Below are 17,666 nucleotides of genomic sequence, written 5' to 3'. Positions count from 1 at the left end.
CAATCTTCAGAGCAGAAAGGGCAATTTTCATATTACACTTATTACATTTTGTGTGTCCCTGGGAGATTTTCCTCTATCAGTTCCAAGAACAATTGCAAAGGAAATATTTCTGAGTTTATGAATTTGTAGAGGAAGTGAATTTAGCACTTTTAAATATGTTTAAGCAGTTACATTTTTATTCCTCAGATATAGCAAACTGTGATTTTTTCAGAAGTTACTGTTCTTTTTCTCCTAAGGGAATATGGTTTCTGTAGCTTTAGTGAGGCTCTACTAATTTTTACATACCTCATATTTCTAAAGAAGAGATTATGTTTATGTTAGCTATTTTTCTTTCAGGAATTTTTCCATTCAGTGCTTAAGTATAGATTGCAAATGTGTGAATTTCCTATTCCTTTTTGGTGGGGAGGGAGGGTAATAGAAAATGTTGGCATTTATCAAGGAATAATATATCAGTGTATTACAATATTCTGACAACACTAGTAATTTTTTCTACTTTGAATTTGAATAACTGTCACATTTAGCTAATGACCATTCAAATGCAAAAGTGTAAATAATGACATCATTTAAAACAGATGCCCAAGTCTTCCAACAACAACAACAAAATCAGGAATAATGAATAATATTTACTTAAATTTCAAGTTTATATTAAGTAATGCAACAGACTATTTGAAAAAGCTGTCACGGGTCTTTGGATTAAATTGGTCGATATCATTTGTGTACTGCATACCTTTAAAAGATGACTTGAAAGATATAATCCCAGTCAATAATTCCATTGCAAATTAACTCAACTGGTAGATATTTATCTAAAGATAAGGCTTACAGGATAAGCCAGTCATGCTGAAGCAACAAAAAATGAGTCCATGACTCCTCTAAAACATTTTTTAAGTTTGATTCCAAGAAGTCTTTGCAGACCAACTGTGATAAATATGCATTTGTCGCATGGAAGGGAAAATTGTTTTCTACATAAAACAATTATGATGATGATGCTTATTTCTTTTAGAAGAGAGCAACAAGAAAGAACATGGTTCCTTTCTTCATTTGAGCTCTGAGACTCTGGGACTGAAACTTCGGTTCTTACAGACAATCACATTTTTGACAAATTGCTACTGCTGTACTCCTATCATTCCTGGACTGTTTGGGGTTTGGTTTTGTTGTTTCAAACAAGTTACAAGGATGGCTTAACTTCAGAGAAATTTTCTTAATGAAATCCATTCCACCCAGAAGGTGTTCTCTCTAACAAATGGGAAACATCACTAAATTTAACCCAAAGTCTGAGCATATGGAAAGCTACATAGATGATGTCAGACATTACAAATATTATTTGTACTTGCTAGTTTACTTCAAGGGAAATTATGAGAATGACATCATAATGATGACTGACTAATTTTTATTAGTGTTTTCTCTCTGAAACTCTAGACTTAGAGTTATAAAGAAAAACATCTTTTAAAATCTGTTATTCTTTTCTAACACTTTGTGATTTTCTTATTTATAAAAGATAGTAATATTTTAAAATACCATAGATACTATCAGCTCTTATTCTACTCCTTTGACAGGTCAAATATTTTTTGTCAAAAAGAAAAAATATATTTAATGCTCATAAAAGATAGGAAATGATCACATCTTCTTTTAAATTAATTGCTTATTGGGTTGGCCTAAAAACCTATAAACTCTGCTGGAAGAGTTGTAGCTAATTTCTTTATAACAATTTCTTACTCTGGGAGTGAATTACGCTGATGAAGGGGTGATGACCAGCTTAGGAATAGCGATATGTTCCTGCAGTCAGCAAAGACAAATCACAGGGTGCCACAACCGTGGCAATATCCAAAATCCACAGATCCCGCAGAGCTGTATTTTACAGGAAGAAACCCAGTAATGCAGGGTTGCATAAGTACTTTTTGCAAAGGTCTGTTGGGTAATTTTACTGAGGACCTCTTATAGGATCAGCTCCAGCTCTGCAGGGCTGCTCAGCCGCTCTGTTATCTTCAGATCCTGAGACAGCAGCAGCCAAGGACACCAATAAAACAGTGTCTCACAAGGCAAGGCAAGAAACATTCTTCAAGCCCAGATAAAGGGCACCCCTATAGGAATACTGTGAGAGTCATCAAGGGATGAGATATGATGATTCAAGTCAGTAGGGACTCTACAACTGAAACCTGGTGGGTGGCACAGCAAGCCAGAGAATTGTGGAGAATTCCCCTCCCTTTTTTCAGGAGGTCAGTACCACCAGACTGCATTCCTGGGCTCTTTACTGAGGATAAGATTGGACCACAGCACCACAAATCTCCATGACTATTAGTATCTTTCTCCAAATGTTCTTGCCCCATTCAGCACCATGTTTTTGGTTGACCTCAAATGCAGTCATCTTATCAATGTGTTTATGGTTGAGTATGTTCATAGATGTTGTATATATTAGGACCTTTCTTTATCTGTTGTTTTCATGAGAAATTAATATTTATGGTGCCACAGTGCTTACACACTTAAGGGTACTTTAAATGCTGTGCCCCAGTGGAGCCATCATATTCATGAATTAAGTTAATATGCAAAATTCAAGGATGAATTTGTCATCAATACTCTCTGCCAGATCTGCATATTTGGCTCTGACTTCTGGCATAAAGTGATGTATTGTCAGTCCCAACTCCCACATAGATATACTTACATTAGGTGAGCAAAGGGAAGGCTCACAATGTGAATCCCATGTCTGAGTCAAAGTAAAGCTTTTGAGGAATTTCCCCCTCTCAGTCTTTGTCACCCTCTTGCCTTAGCAATGCTGAGTGTGTGTCTTAACTGCTCTTATTTCATTACAGTGCCAAGAAAATAAAGTTCAGCAAATAACTAAGGTTTGGTACCATCATAGAGCATTACAAAATTTTACTTCCAGAAAATCCAGCAACATCTTCCATAAATGATGTGTATATGAGGTCAGAGATATCCCAAAACAAGAGGTCTAGGTTGTATCAATGGCATCATTCAGCTTAGCACAAAAGGAAAGTTAGTTCTGAGACTGATTTGCAGAGCAATTCTGAAGAGAGCTACACCACCATGTAATGGGCCTATGCTCCAAGGAATGCTTCCCTAACCAGCCCCATTTGCAAATGATTTTCAGGATAAAAATGAGCAAATGATCTGTAATAGATAATAAACAGCTAATCATTACCTCACACATACCACATCAGTTAATATAGATACATTTATTAAACCTCTTTTATATATGACTTACGTTAAAGCATTCTGTTTTATCAAGGATTCAAAGTGATTAGAGTTTAATTTGTTATTTTAGTATGCTATACCTTTAAATTGTTGACATATAAGTTGTATAAATAGAAACACCATAAATCTCTTAAAAAATGTACCATAAATTTTTTATGTATGACCTTTAAGTAACAGCAGTCTGTTGCATAACTCTGCAGGGGAAGTCACATGGTGGAAACCTCATATTTCCTTAAATTTATGGTTGTTTCTTGGTGGTCTAAAAGACTTCTTTCTTTTTTTTTTTTTTTTTTTTTCCTAAAGTTTTAATCTTAGTAAATTGTTTAATGTTTGGTCTAATGCAGGTCAATGTAAGTTCTTATTTAGATTTATAATAGGAAATATATAATGTCAGATACCAATGAAGCCTGGCCAATAAAGTCAAGGATACCAGTGTTATGTTTCATTATAATGATATGAAGATAATGCCTTTAGCTGCATAACCACCACATTAGTTACAGACCACAAAATAATCTTTATGAAATCTCAGGGTAAGATTAATTAAGAGAAAATTCTCCATTTTTTCCAGTAACTTTCTTTCTCCTCAGTCAGAAGCATTATTGATTGATAAATCCTCTCATCAACGTTGTATCAGATCTCATTTACTGACACCAAAAATCAAGTAAACACTGAAGTGGAGAGAATTGGCTGCCTCATGTTATCCTGTTTTGCACTAGAAAAAAAGTCAGTGGAGTTTGGGCATATGCCTAAGTACTTGCTGTATTAGGGTCTTATGAAACAAAATTTTATATTAAGGTAATGATCATTGCCATTACTTAGAGGAAATTCTAGTCTTTCCAACTCCAAAAGAGTTTGGTTTACACCCAGAGCAGTGTTATCAGCATCAATAGAAAAGGTCTGCCTCAAGTTAAAACATGCAAGTGAATATAAGTTGCGTGAACAAGAAGAAATTATTAGTGGTTTTCCACCTCCACTGAAATCCTCAGAATCCAAAACAGGAATTTACAACACTTGGCAGAATAAAAATTAAACCCCACTCAGAAATGTCAATATTTAAAATACATAGTACAACCATAATTTAATGAGTTCTTTAAAAATATACAGGGCACGTACATGAAATGCAGTTTTCAAAACCCTTTTTCCCCAACAGTGGAATTGAATTTTGCAGGCATAACAACATTAGTTTACTATAAAATAAATCCTTCTAGATAGTTCAAAGACCATTTATTTAAGCCTTAAGATATGCAAATCAAACATGTGTGCACTGTTTATATCCACTCATGTTCCACTTTTGAGGCTACAAAAACAATTTCATTTGATGAGAATTTAACCTATGAGGCCAAGGAAAACCGTGTTCACCTAAATGCTGGATGCAAGTGTATGTAGTGAAAATGTGCATAACACATAAGCATAAACAGCTTGGAAAATCCAAGCCCTGCACAGTCATAAATCCTCCCCTGAGAGGCAGATGTGCAAGGCAGATGTGCACGTTCCACAGGAGATGCAAGTGAAAGCAGTGCTTTGTGTGTCCAGCCTAGCAAAGGATGAGGGCAGGTTTAGATTGGATATGAGGAAGAAATTCTTAACTGTGAGGGTGAGGAAACACAGGTTGTCTGTGAGGGTGATGGGCACAGGTTGCCCATCAAAGACACCCAAAGGTGTGCCTTCAGTGTCTCAATAACGTTTGGTTCAACAGACTTTGGTAATCCTGTCTGAAGGTCTCAGGTGCTGTGCAAGTTCAATGACTACTAAAAAAGAATGGAAAATAAAAGAATGAAAATTCTTTTTTCACTTTTTTGCATTCAGTCTTCTGGATAAGCACTAAAACAATTAATACATGTTAAATAAATATCTCCAGGAGTGTTTAACAGTGAGAAATTGGATATGTCAAAAATCTGCTGAAAACCAAATTAGACCAAGATACAATAACAGCCATTTTACTGTTGTCAGATGAACATTGCTCAGCTAAGGAACAGGTAATTTGTAAAATCAGTGTCTTTAAGCCTGGAAGAGGGTTAATCTAGAATTATGTATTTTTTTTTCTCTTTTATTTTCTCAATAATTTTCTTCAAAATGAGTATTTAGAGCCTGAACTTAGAGGAAGGGTGATAGTACTCAAGGCTAGTCTGGAGCAGAAGGCAAATGTGCACCCAGAAGAGAGTCTGGAACTTTTTCCTATCCATGCAAGGCATTCATTATCCTCACAAATAACAGAAAAATCAGCACTGCTGGGGCTTTCACAAGTAGATGAGGGTGTCAAGGGAGAGGCAAAAATCCATCCCGCAGGCAGCGAGTCTTAGGAACCTCAGAATGCTGGCAATGGCTTCGTTAGAAACCAGAGAGCCTTCCTATGCCAAGAACAGACACTAAAATCTCAGACAGTTAATGCAAGAACAGGATAGAGAGGAGTGAGAATATTCTGAGATTTTGAAAACATACTCTCACCAAGTGTGGACTGAAAGGTTCTCAGAAAGGGCCAAATGAAATATTTCATTTCACTGTTGACATTCTTTTAACTAAAACTAATTTCTAAACTGAAAACAACTCACTTAAATAATCAAAATTCCCACTTTTACACGTATTAACATAGTATGTTTCAAGAATTTCAGTATTATTTCACTTTTTGCCCCCCAAATAGAACATGTGTGACAAGCAAACCTCCCTTTCCATCAGGGAAAGCAGGGACTTGGACAAATCAACATTTTCCAACGCTGTCTTTATTCAGAGAGCTTCCAGCCATTTGCACCGAAGACATTTTTCATAGTAATTAATGGTTGTCTTAGGACAAATGAGTTCTGAAGTTCTATGTCTGCATCAGCTATTGACGCACACAAACATATTCCTCCAATTATTCCATATGCATGCAGTGCCTCACCCTATTTCATTTTTATAACTGTGCATGCTTAACACATTCCTTCTTTGCAATGTCCAAAACTATCTTTGCATTCTCAACAAGAAACATATTTCTCATTCACACATCTTGGGCCAAACCCAGATGGTATTAGTTTCCTACAAGGGTATTTCCTGTATGTCTGAATTGTCAACACGGCTGTGGATTGCCATCATTCTCCTCTTATATACAGATTCTAGTCATGGAGAGCAAACCGTATATCCTCCACCACCCTGGTTTTTCCACTTGGCACATTTCATAAAAATATTCACATCTCTCTTCAAAATATTAATATTTTTCTCACTGTTTTAGTTGAGAGGTAAAGACAAGACCTATATGAGGGATCCACAAAAAATGCTTGATTATTTTAGCTTCCTCTGGTGTTCGCAAAATGTCTGTGGAAAAAATCTGGACATCTCTGGATTTATTTACTCATTTTCAGGTATTTGGCAAAATATATATATTTTTTAAGACTTACTGAAAGAACTAAAATAATTTGGTTGCTTAAGGCAGTATTTAAAGCCAAGCTTAACTGCAGCAGTGTAAGTGAGTCGCTCACTGGCCTTTCTGCCCTTGGGCTGCTCATCTCCTGGGGCACTGGGAAGTTGATGGGATTAGCAAAGAACCAGGGAGAAAAGTTCTTGGGCAGTATCAGAGAATTCAAATGCATTTTTCTTCCCAGCTCCCATTCAGTACCTTTTCAGAAAAGTGAGGGTTCATTGCTTAAAATGTGCTTCTGACCCAGGTACACACATGATGCACATGCATGCTTTTTGTTGAAAAAATGCAATCATAGCCTTTTTTGGATTATTTCTGGCTGCCTTTGTACCAGGACTCCAAAATATGCAGTCATTATATTTCAAGGAGTTTCATTTTAGATAACAAATACAGTTCCAATGCTCACACTTATATGTGGAAGCTTAAAGCTCAATAGCAGATGCTGGACATCTAAGTGTTCGCATTTGTGCCATTTTAAAAAAAAAAGTACCGTTTACTTTCTGGAACAGCCAAATGGCCAAAGAACATAGGTGTAAACAATCTCAATCCCGAAGTAAGAAGACATAGCAGAGTGGTCTAGCCTTCATCCAGTAGTGCTGTTGTATCTCTACAGAGCTTCTAAGTACAAAGTCTGACTTTGCCTATTATGTTTTGCTTAATAATTACTGAGAAAACCAGTAGCACGTGCAACCAGCATTGCTTTGAAGATATGACATGTTATTATCAAAACTATGCTGAATGCTGGTGCTAAATATAGGCTGAAATATGCCTCTCCATGCATCCATATTTCGGAGTCCAAAAGTTCTTTGGATATTAGAGAGCAGAATAGCATTTGTTTTATCACTAGGATTTGCACACACATTTTTTGGTGGCTGAAAAATAGTGATATGTTCTCATCTTTTGGGGCCTGCAGGCAAAGCCTCACATTCTATATGGGGTCTCTGCCCTCAGGAGAGAACCTCAGACAAGATCATAGGTGGAATACAAGCATCAATTGCAATAAACCTTTTTTTATCCTTCCCGTCTCCTGTGTTTTTATGCTACTTTAACTTCTATCCTTCAAATTGTCTCTCAATCCCCTACTAAAAACCATTCAGATAATGCAATTTTCCAGTTTCTTACAATAAGAAGGAGATTTGAAATACCTTGCAGAAATCACTTTAAAGCCTTTCCTAAATACCTTCAGAGCCTTATGACTAAAGCCAGAAATTTGCTTAAGAAATAACCTTCAATGAAGAAGATTACCTTTTTATTTACAGCGAAGATGAGCATCAATTTGATAAGCCATGGGACTCACTCTTCTCTCAAAACAGTGACAGAGCTCATAAAGGCCACAGTTTAATCCAGGCTGTGTTGCAAATATGAATGATTATCATGGTAATACTTGGCAAAGAAATACAAATGGTGTGGACTGAATGAAGTGCTTCTAGCCCTTTATTAATCTCTGACAAAAGGTAACCTGTTGAAGGGGTGTTTTTCAAAGTTCTTTTAATCATTTCTTTTGCAAGATGCAGACTGCCAGCAACTTCTGGCACTTGCTGACCAAGTTTTAATATCCATTAGCATGCAGACAACAGTAAGGACATGGAGACCAATCTAAGCAGAAATCTAAAGCTTTTTTCCTTCAAGCTGGCTGTGGTTTTCTGTGTTCTCCCCCAGCCCCACAGTATTGAACTACATAGCTCATGTGAATGTACCATTCCTTTTGCAAGCAGAAAAAGCAAATATCTGCTCTAATAGGTGACAGTTCAGCACTGAGAGCCAAAGGAGAAAGGCAGAATTGTTTGTAAGAATAATGTCATCATGGCATATTCCCATTTGCATCCCTCTTTTTTGAAACTAGTTATTTTTAATGCCTACAATTAGACAGATCAACATTTCTGGTTTTAATTTAATGCAGAGAGTATGATAATTACTGTTATTCTGTTCTGAATTATATCCCTAAATTTCCATATAAAGTGGTCACGGTAAAACAGCATGAATTTGTTTTCGATTATCAGAGTATAGAATTTGTTGTAGGTTCATTCATTTTACATAAGCACTGTCAAATTTGCTCTGTGTCACCATACATCCTTTTTTTTCCCTCTCTCAGCAGAAAAGAAAATAAGTCTTATAGCTCATTTAAAGTGCTGTAGACTTTTTCGTGGACATTTATTAAAATTAGCATCTCAAGAAGACCTTTGCATGGTAGCAGGGTTTTTATTTTTCCATAGCATATTTTTATCCATAGGAAGGACAAAAGGGACAGCAGTGATTGGCTGAAATACCATGCCACAAAAAAAGCAACTTATGTATTGAATTGTAATTCTTAGAGTCTTTTGACACTCTCTGCCATTAATAATCTGTATTTTAAACAAAATGAAAAATTGTATTGAACGTGCTACTGAAAAATAAAGATAAGTTTTATATACATAGTTAGGGAAGGAGAGCAGGAGAAAATCAGAACAGATGGCTGAAAGGACCATAGTCAAATTAGAGCATTGGTAGAACAGCAAGTCACTAATAAGATTAATTTGTATTGTTTGTGTGTTTACAGAAAAATAAAGTCAGATAGCATCAAAATAGGGTGCAAGTTTTAAACAGTCATTCTTGATTGGAAGAGATAAAGCCACAGTTTTGTTGACTGGGAGAAAGGTTTATTAGTGTCTTGTCATCATGTCATGTATTTGTGAATGCTAATGGAACATAGTCTGTTCTCTGTGGGGCATCATCTGAGCCAATTTTATTGGACTGCCCATTGAAAGAGAGTTGTAAAATTTGCCTTTATCATAGAAGTGGCATGGAAAGGTGGGTAAAGCTTCAGAGCAGCAGAAAGGAGGAGGAAAAAATACAAAGGTCATCAAGTCTATTCCCCCCTATTTATGATGGATTTTCTTGGTCAGTAAATTTCTGAACACTTACTGTGTTCTCCTTCACTGGAAGGATGCTTTCTCGCTTTCCTGGAAGGCTAATTCTGCAGCACAATGGACCTCAAACCAATGCAGCAGAAAACCTGCCAGGGAAAGACAGTCTGTAGTGGAAGAATGCTGAAGAGGAAAAGTGTAGGAGAGCAGATACGCCAAATAAATAAATAAAAGACCAGAAAGTGGAGGCATGCCAGGGAACTGAGAAGGAGCATGCTTATTTTTTACCTTCCCATAGTGGCCTCCGCTGGTGAACCACTCACTGAGTTGCTGGTGGAATGTAAAGCTTCCTTGAAAATAAATCCAGCTGGGGACAGAGGTGGAATCACCACCTGTGTTCCCAGAGGATAAATGCTGCTTACAGCTCAAGAGGCCTCTGTGGTGCAGGAAAGTGTGTAATTCACACCTTCCTGAGCCAGCTTTACTGAATGCAATAATCATCTGGTCTTTATTTGAATCTCCCTCTTCCGGGACTGATTTCCACTGTCTTCTGTTATTCCAATTCTCCTAAAGCAGTGCAGTACATAAAGTTTCTGAGTCCAGATGCAGACCTCACATGGGCTCATGGCCACCTCCTTGTAAGCACACTCGCAGCCGTATGTCACTCTGCCCAAAACCTCTCAATTATTGGCTGGCTCTGGGCAGTCTCAAAGCTTTCAGCTGCTCCCAACCAATAACTAGGAGAGCTGTGAAAGCAGGATTCCTGTTGTACCAGAAAAGTGTGAAGGAGGAAAGCTGTGGGTTTGTGTTGGGTTGGCATCTGCATTTATAAGTTTCATGTACTTTCTTTAGGAGGACGGGAAGAAATAATTGTATTATCAGGGGATGAGGATTGTCATTTGGAGTAAGCTAAAGACTTGCCCAGCAGAACAGCAAAATGTGGAGTTGAGGAATTAAAAAAATAAGTACAGAGGACTAGGACTAGAAGTGAAAGGTCCTGCATTTAGTGACTGGTATCTTCAAAGGACTGTGAAGGTAAGGAAAAGAAAAAAAAATATCCCCCTGTGTCAAAATTTTGTCTTTGCTGCAACAGAAGTAAGACGAAAAAAATAATTAGGCTTTATGTTTTAGTCCTGTCAAACATCAGAACAGAAAACTTGGATGCACTTTGGCCATTTTCAGCTAAATCCTGCTCTGCACCTAACTGAATAGAAAGCATCTATAACTTCAGTAGGTTTTGTGCTTAAATTCCAAGTCAGAGTACAGCCCTTTAAGTATTTCTCATGTATAAATTTAATTGTAAAGCGTTCCTGTATCTAAAGTTATTTTCAAGTCAAGTATTAAAATAATGTATTTGTTGAAATCAGTAAAAAAAATTCAAATGTTTTTTTAAAAAATCTTTAGATAACTGCAAAACCCTTTATAAACAAGGAAAAAAGTGAAGCTCTGCAAGACAAGAGGAAAAAGGAAATGCTTTGGAGATAGGGTCTAGTATGTAGGCCATACTGAGCCATGACATCACTGTAATTATTTTCCCCTAAGGTAAATGTCTTATGTTACAAATCCTTCCCTTGCCAGAGGCCTCAGGCCCCACAGATAGCAAAGCACTGGAGTCCTCAACACCCAAGAGGTCTCCTAGGAGCTCCACTCCTGCAGCCTGCCTGCAGCCCAGACAGCTTCTGCTCCTTTGATTCTGTCTTTGCTCTATTTCCACCAGTCTGGGGCAATTCCCTCTTGGGGAGCTCAGAATTGGTGGTGCAGTTTGAAGGGCAGGGTGTACCCCTGCAGCAGACCTTGGCAGGCTTCTGCTTCTGCTGGAGTCACGTTTCTGTCCTGTGCTGGGGCCAAATTTCCAAAACATGGCAATTAAGCAAACACTTCCCACTGGGAAGAATACCTGACACTGATTTTCAGCCCTCCTGAATCTTGTTCTGAAGAGTTCAGATGGTTCTGCCTGATAAGAGACTTTACCCTTCACCCATGTTTTTTACAAATAATACTCCATAAGATTAGTTGGTAAGGCATATTGGTTATGCTATTTATTAAGCAGGAAATAAACTAAATTAAAGATGATTATATTACTTCAACAACTTACCCAGCATTTGCACTATAAAAATAGACGAAAAAAAGATACAAATATATTACAGTTAAAATCTTAAGTCGGTGTTGAATTTGCATATTTTAAGCACAACCCCTTTTAAAAAAGGTTGTTACTCCATTCTAACATGAGAGTGAGTTTGACCAGATAAAAACGTCAAGTATAAATATCATTACATACCATATATAAAATATATATATACTGTGAAGTATAAATACCGTTGTTTTATAAGTATTGAATAAAGAGTGCATTTCAAAATCAATTTTAAAGGAAAACTTGGCATATGCTACCTACATTATTTACCATTAAGCCACACAGAGTAATGGAAATAAATGGTCATGTCTGGTTTTCTTACTAGCATTAATTACTACTAAGGATATGTAATTAAGGGTCATACTTACAATATGATCAATTTAAAATTAAATTATTTTAAATACCAGTTAAAGCATTCCTGTGTATTTCTCTGTATTTACTATATGTAATAACAAATATATTGACATAATTAAATGGCAGCATGTCTTAAAAATAAGTGCAGCATATGTTTCTGTATTACAGAAGAAGTATAATATCTTAATAATATAATAAAACTTCTGTCTATAATATCAGAGGTATACCAGAGTACACAAATGTGAAAGCACACAAATTGGAAGCAGAGCCCACTTCTAAGTAGTGGTTACATGAAAATAGCACCATTCTATAAAATTCCAGTATTCACATGCCTCACATCCAGTATTCACATGCAAGTTACTTCTCTTAGTGTTAGGTCAAAATACAAAGTGGATAATTTTGTTCACTTGTTTAACATTTTTACAAGTGTAAATAATATTATCAGAAAAATTACAATACAAAAAGTATCAAAAATATCCTTCAGTTGAGAACACATACTGCTGCAATATACCTTCAGAACTGACATAATATAGCTAAACAGCTCTTTAAAAATTAAAAACATAGAAACACTTTGTTTTAATGTTTACTTGGCTTTGTACTGACTTTGAGGAATTCTGATTAAATTGTTTTTGTGGCTGTGGTCTTACACTAAACCCAACTGGGGTTTAAAGGTCCAGGGCTCCTGGCCCAAAGGAAATCAGTTTTGAAAAAAGTGTAGTATTGGTGCAGAAGGTGTCACAGCCATGAACAGGAGAGGGGAGTGTTCAAGCTACAGAGCAGCACAGGCAGACATCGAAAGTGGGAGCTGCCAGATTTACTTACGACACAAATTCCACATTGGCCCCAGTCCACAGTATGTTTAAGTAATTAATACTCATTTCAGCCAACCATCATTCTTTGTCTTCAACAGACATCCCAATGGAATACAAAGATTTGTCTCATTCTTGCCCTTCCTTATACAACTGACAAACATTAATGGCTATTCCATCAAATAGCGCAGTGCAGAATCTCATACAAGCTGCTTTGTCATCTACAGTTTGTTGGTGCTGCTTTGATCTAAAGGAAAACTTTCAAAGAGAGGGATGTCTATAACCTTTTAAGTTGCCAAGAAGATACAGATATTTGACACATGGTATCCACAAGACAGACTGTAAAGCCTGGGAAGCTGGTTTCACATCAAAAGTCCATTGATAAAAAAATAACAGTGAGGAATATTCCATAGAGAAAATCTGAGATTTTGTACATAATTGCTTGGTCTGATAGTACTAAAATTACTACTCCTAAGGGTTTTTTCTGGATATCTCTCCATCTACCACACAGCATATGAGACAGCACTACAGAAAACTATATACTTTATGGCACATAAAGGGCATTTCAAAAGCTATAGAAGTTGTGGCAGTGATTTCGTTGGGAAGAACAGGTTCGCCAGTTAGTGATAAAGTTGAAAATACACATGAAGAAGCAGTTTCCAGAACCAGGAAAACTAAATATGGAAAAACTCATCTGGATTTCTAGTTGAACATGAGCCAGCTAATGGCTTGATGCTGCACTGATTTCAGTCTCTTGGAGGGCTATTCACAAAGCTTTCATTAACTGCAGAATAGACTTTTTAGGACAAAATGTGTCTCTCTGACTTTGAAAAACAGCAGTGTGGCTTTTCAAGAAGCAACAGAAATAATCTACAAGTGGTACACTGTTCTCTAACAATCATGCAAGACAGCAATGAGTAAAAGTCATGGCCTGATCCTACAAATGCAACTTACCATAGTTACTACCTTGCAGGTCCCATGTTTCGTTCATTTTTCAAATTCTTGCTCCATGTGTACTTCATTAAAAGCTCTTAATTTAATTTTCACCTGTTTACGCTTTCAACAACTTCGCTTTCACACTGAGACAGCTGCCATGGCATCGAGCACTAAATAAAATCTTCAGCTCAGTAACAAAATGATCTTTTCTTACTAATACTTTCAATAACTCACCTTGCATGGCAGACCTAGTATGACTCACTGGCATTCCTGGGCTCTTAAATGAGTTGAACTCATCTCTCAGGAGAAGAAATAGGACTGTCTTTGTCTGGGCACAACAGATAGAATCATTCATCAGGAATCTTTGAAATATGCCTTCTTGTTCCCAAAGCAACTGATTTGCCTCCCTTTGCTTCAGACTTTATCAGAGCAACTTGGTCAAAACTCTTAGAAACTCAAACAATAATATCTACAATCAGTTCAGACTCAGCTGCAGAATTATTTTTGGCTCATAAGGGAGAAAGAGCTGGATTGGCAGTCCCTTCATCCATGATGACTGCAACTGATTTGGCAGCTCTAACTAGACTTTCAAAACTAACCTCTCTGATAACCCCCAGAAACTAAATTTTTCTAACAAACAAACTAGCAAATTTTGTCTGCCTCTAAATTAGCAGGATCCAGATTTCATTGTACAAATCTGTTTGTATGGAAATCTCTTGACCTATTTACATCTCTGACTCAGGTTTCTCTTTGGTGGTTGTGATTAAAAAGGAAGTACAGCAATCATGTTGAATTAAAATAAATTAAAGCTGTGCTCTTTCCCAATTAGGCCCTTTGTGGGATGACTTTCAACAGGAAGACAGGCCCATCCATCACTCTGAAGTGCAAATACATTTTAAGAGCTTCATTCTCTCTTATAATTTCAAATTTCTTAATTAGTTGTCTTGGGTGTGGTTAGAGTTGAAAAACGGCTCCTTATGGGTGCTATCAAGAGCTGGAGCACTTGAATCTACAAGAGAGTCACTGGTTCCAGTTTTGAAGGGCTGGCAAGTCCTGAGACAAACCCCAAAATATCTATCACCTTGTGAATAATCACATATATTAATTGAATTTGAATTGTTAACTATGTGCTGTGTTTATTTCCGTGCCTCAGCTTCACTCCCTGTATTGCCTCAAGAGCAACAAATGAATCTAAGTTTTATTCTTCATTTATACAAATACAGTTTTAGGCATAATAATAGTACATACATTTTTAGAAGCTTTTTAGTAGCCAAAAAAGAAAATAGCCTTCTATTTAAGTTCACTGGGTATTTGCATTGTCACAGTACATTAAATGGATTGGATGCTTAACATATAACTGTACTAATCTTCATGGCAAGCATAATAACAAAAGAAAGTTGTTCTGAGATTTTTCTATTTTTATTTTTTAAAAAAATAACAAAAAAACTTTCCAGTGAGGGACCACATGTAAAACTATGGTTTCTCTGCACACAGACCAAGGCTGCTTATTACCTACAGTACACCAGCTATGATGAACAGACCACCATAGTTGTGACAACTGATGTTGCTGCCTCCAGGGTAAAACAAAGGTTTACATATTACACAAGCAATTTAACTGTTTTCTAAACATATTGCCAAGACAGTGGGAGTTGGCAGCCAGCACTATGTTTTAGGTTTTGGATACTTGGATTACAAGTGACTGCTGATTATAGACCTTTTTATTCGTCTTCTACGAATTACAAGCAACCTAGTAACCCAGCAAAGAATCCTTCCCAGCACTTAAACTTGTCTTCATGGCTTCCCAAAGATTACATACACAAATCACTCCACAAAAGTGGCGTAACAGACTTGTGCATAGATAACTACAGAAGGCAATTGTCTTGTTCTAACTCTTAAAGACTTCCCCAAAGTGAAATGTTTTATAATCCTTTTTGTGCAGTAGTCAGGAAAGAAATAAAAGAGTTTGGGCAAAGATTATCCACAAGAAAGAAACTTCTTTTTTTTTTTTTGGTTCCAGCAGAAACACAATAAAGAACATAATTAACTTCACAATTCTTTGTGTTTTTCATTTGACTGCAGGGAGGAGATGAAAGAGGACTGTTAAGCCTTGCATTCCACCCCAATTACAAGAAAAATGGAAAGCTGTACGTGTCTTATACCACCAACCAAGAACGGTGGGCTATTGGACCTCATGACCACATCCTTAGGGTCGTGGAGTACACAGTATCCAGGTATCAGTAGAAATCTAAAATTAACAAACTCTCTATTTCTCAGCAACCTCTGCACTTTAGTATTTCTGATTTCTAAAATGAATATGAGATTTACAATGTATAAACTTGGGCACCTGCAGAAAAACGATTGTGGATTTTATTTCAAATAGTAGTTTTGGAATTAAAGTAAGTACACTGTTTTTTTCTTATTAAGGTTTCTTTCCAGCTATTCTGTCATTTTTTTAATTATAATTACTTCTTACTTATTGTGTATAGGCAGCAAATTGTTTGTGAATGCTAGAAAATTGAAATTTCTCAGAAATAACTGTTAGGCATTTTTCCACCAAGTTACAACATCCACATCTCAAAGTATAATTTGAATGAGTCAACTGTATTTTCAAAAAGAAGAATGGTAGTGAACTGGGAAAACTGTGTTCATATCTTCAACTTGCAGGAAAAATCCACACCAAGTTGACATGAGGACAGCAAGAGTATTTTTAGAAGTAGCAGAACTACATCGAAAACATCTAGGAGGACAGCTGCTGTTTGGCCCAGATGGTTTCCTGTACATTTTTCTTGGAGATGGCATGATCACTCTAGATGACATGGAGGAGATGGATGGTTTAAGGTACAAAAACTACCAGTGGAGAGACTTCTATTACTGTGCTCAAAGGCATCTTTGACTCAGCAGAAATGCAGGTGCTCCTGTGGTTTTTAATTGCTTTAAGTATAAGGATATTCTCAAAACCCAGACCAGAGGGCATCTGTAGTACTTGGTTTTAAATTAATGGAATGGAATTAATTTAAATATCACATTTTTTCATGTTTATGAAAAGAGTTTTGGTGCTCTTCTTCTCCTTTCCTCCATCATAATCACAAATGTAAGTTAAAATGTTTTAGTTTCTCCTGTTTCATATAACGAGAAAGTTCTGAATCCTTACAAAAAGGTATCAACATCTCCATTCAAACAATGGAATTTTTTTCTCACTTGCTTTCTATATAATTAGTCTTTGCATTGTATTGTCACTAGAAAACACTGAATTCAAGAGTAGGATCAAAAAAATGAGCAAAAAGCACTTCGTAATTACAAAATAATTATATCCATAGTTACTCTAGATGACACAGTATAAAAGAGTTAGTGCCTTATACTTGAGGCACTAAACAATTTTGATGTTTGGAAAGTTGTTCTTCTGATCAAGTTGCTTCCCAACAACATGGTCAGAGGCATTTTAGTTGGCAAGATATTCACCAAACTGAATCTTTGAAAGGCTCTGCTGCTCTTCTTTGGACTTGCATCCACCATGAAATCAATCTCTACATGTTTAATCAGTAAAGTGGGTCATTTGTTTTGCTGGTTCACTCTGCTATTATATGGATTAAATCTACCAGTAAAATTCATTTAAAAACCCAACTGTTTTACCCTCCAACTCTCTCAGTGATTTTACAGGTTCTGTATTGCGCCTCGATGTCAATACTGACCTGTGCAATGTGCCTTATTCCATCCCACGGAGCAACCCACACTTCAATAGCACAAACCAACCTCCTGAGATTTTTGCACATGGACTCCACAATCCAGGCCGGTAAGTTTCAGTCAAACTGAAATTACACTGGAGCAGACACTGTTTTCAACCAGGGTTTTTTTTTATACAGTCAGGCAGCAATATTTCAATAATAAAAGCACTCGTGAACTTTATGAATCTTCCACTCCTCCACTTCCACACATATATCACAGTTAGAAACAAATGTACATTGGCAAAGGGGAAGGAGAAGAGCATGCACAGCTACTAC

At 36.7% G+C, this 17,666-nt stretch overlaps 1 protein-coding gene across 1 annotated transcript in view; it reads left to right on the top strand.

Annotated features, from left to right (window-relative positions):
- Nucleotides 1-17,666, top strand: part of HHIP (hedgehog interacting protein) — a 69,784-nt gene that overhangs the window by 33,075 nt on the left and 19,043 nt on the right. Inside the window, exons 5-7 of the mRNA XM_058837976.1 lie at nucleotides 15,748-15,899; nucleotides 16,333-16,506; nucleotides 17,315-17,458. Of these exons, the coding sequence (XP_058693959.1) occupies nucleotides 15,748-15,899; nucleotides 16,333-16,506; nucleotides 17,315-17,458 (470 nt within the window). The remainder of the gene's footprint in view (nucleotides 1-15,747; nucleotides 15,900-16,332; nucleotides 16,507-17,314; nucleotides 17,459-17,666) is intronic.

This window comes from Poecile atricapillus, chromosome 4 (assembly GCF_030490865.1).
Source record: "Poecile atricapillus isolate bPoeAtr1 chromosome 4, bPoeAtr1.hap1, whole genome shotgun sequence".
Classification (NCBI taxonomy): domain Eukaryota; kingdom Metazoa; phylum Chordata; class Aves; order Passeriformes; family Paridae; genus Poecile; species Poecile atricapillus.
Note: the sequence above shows the minus strand (reverse complement) of the source record. Positions and strands in the feature narration are given on the sequence as shown.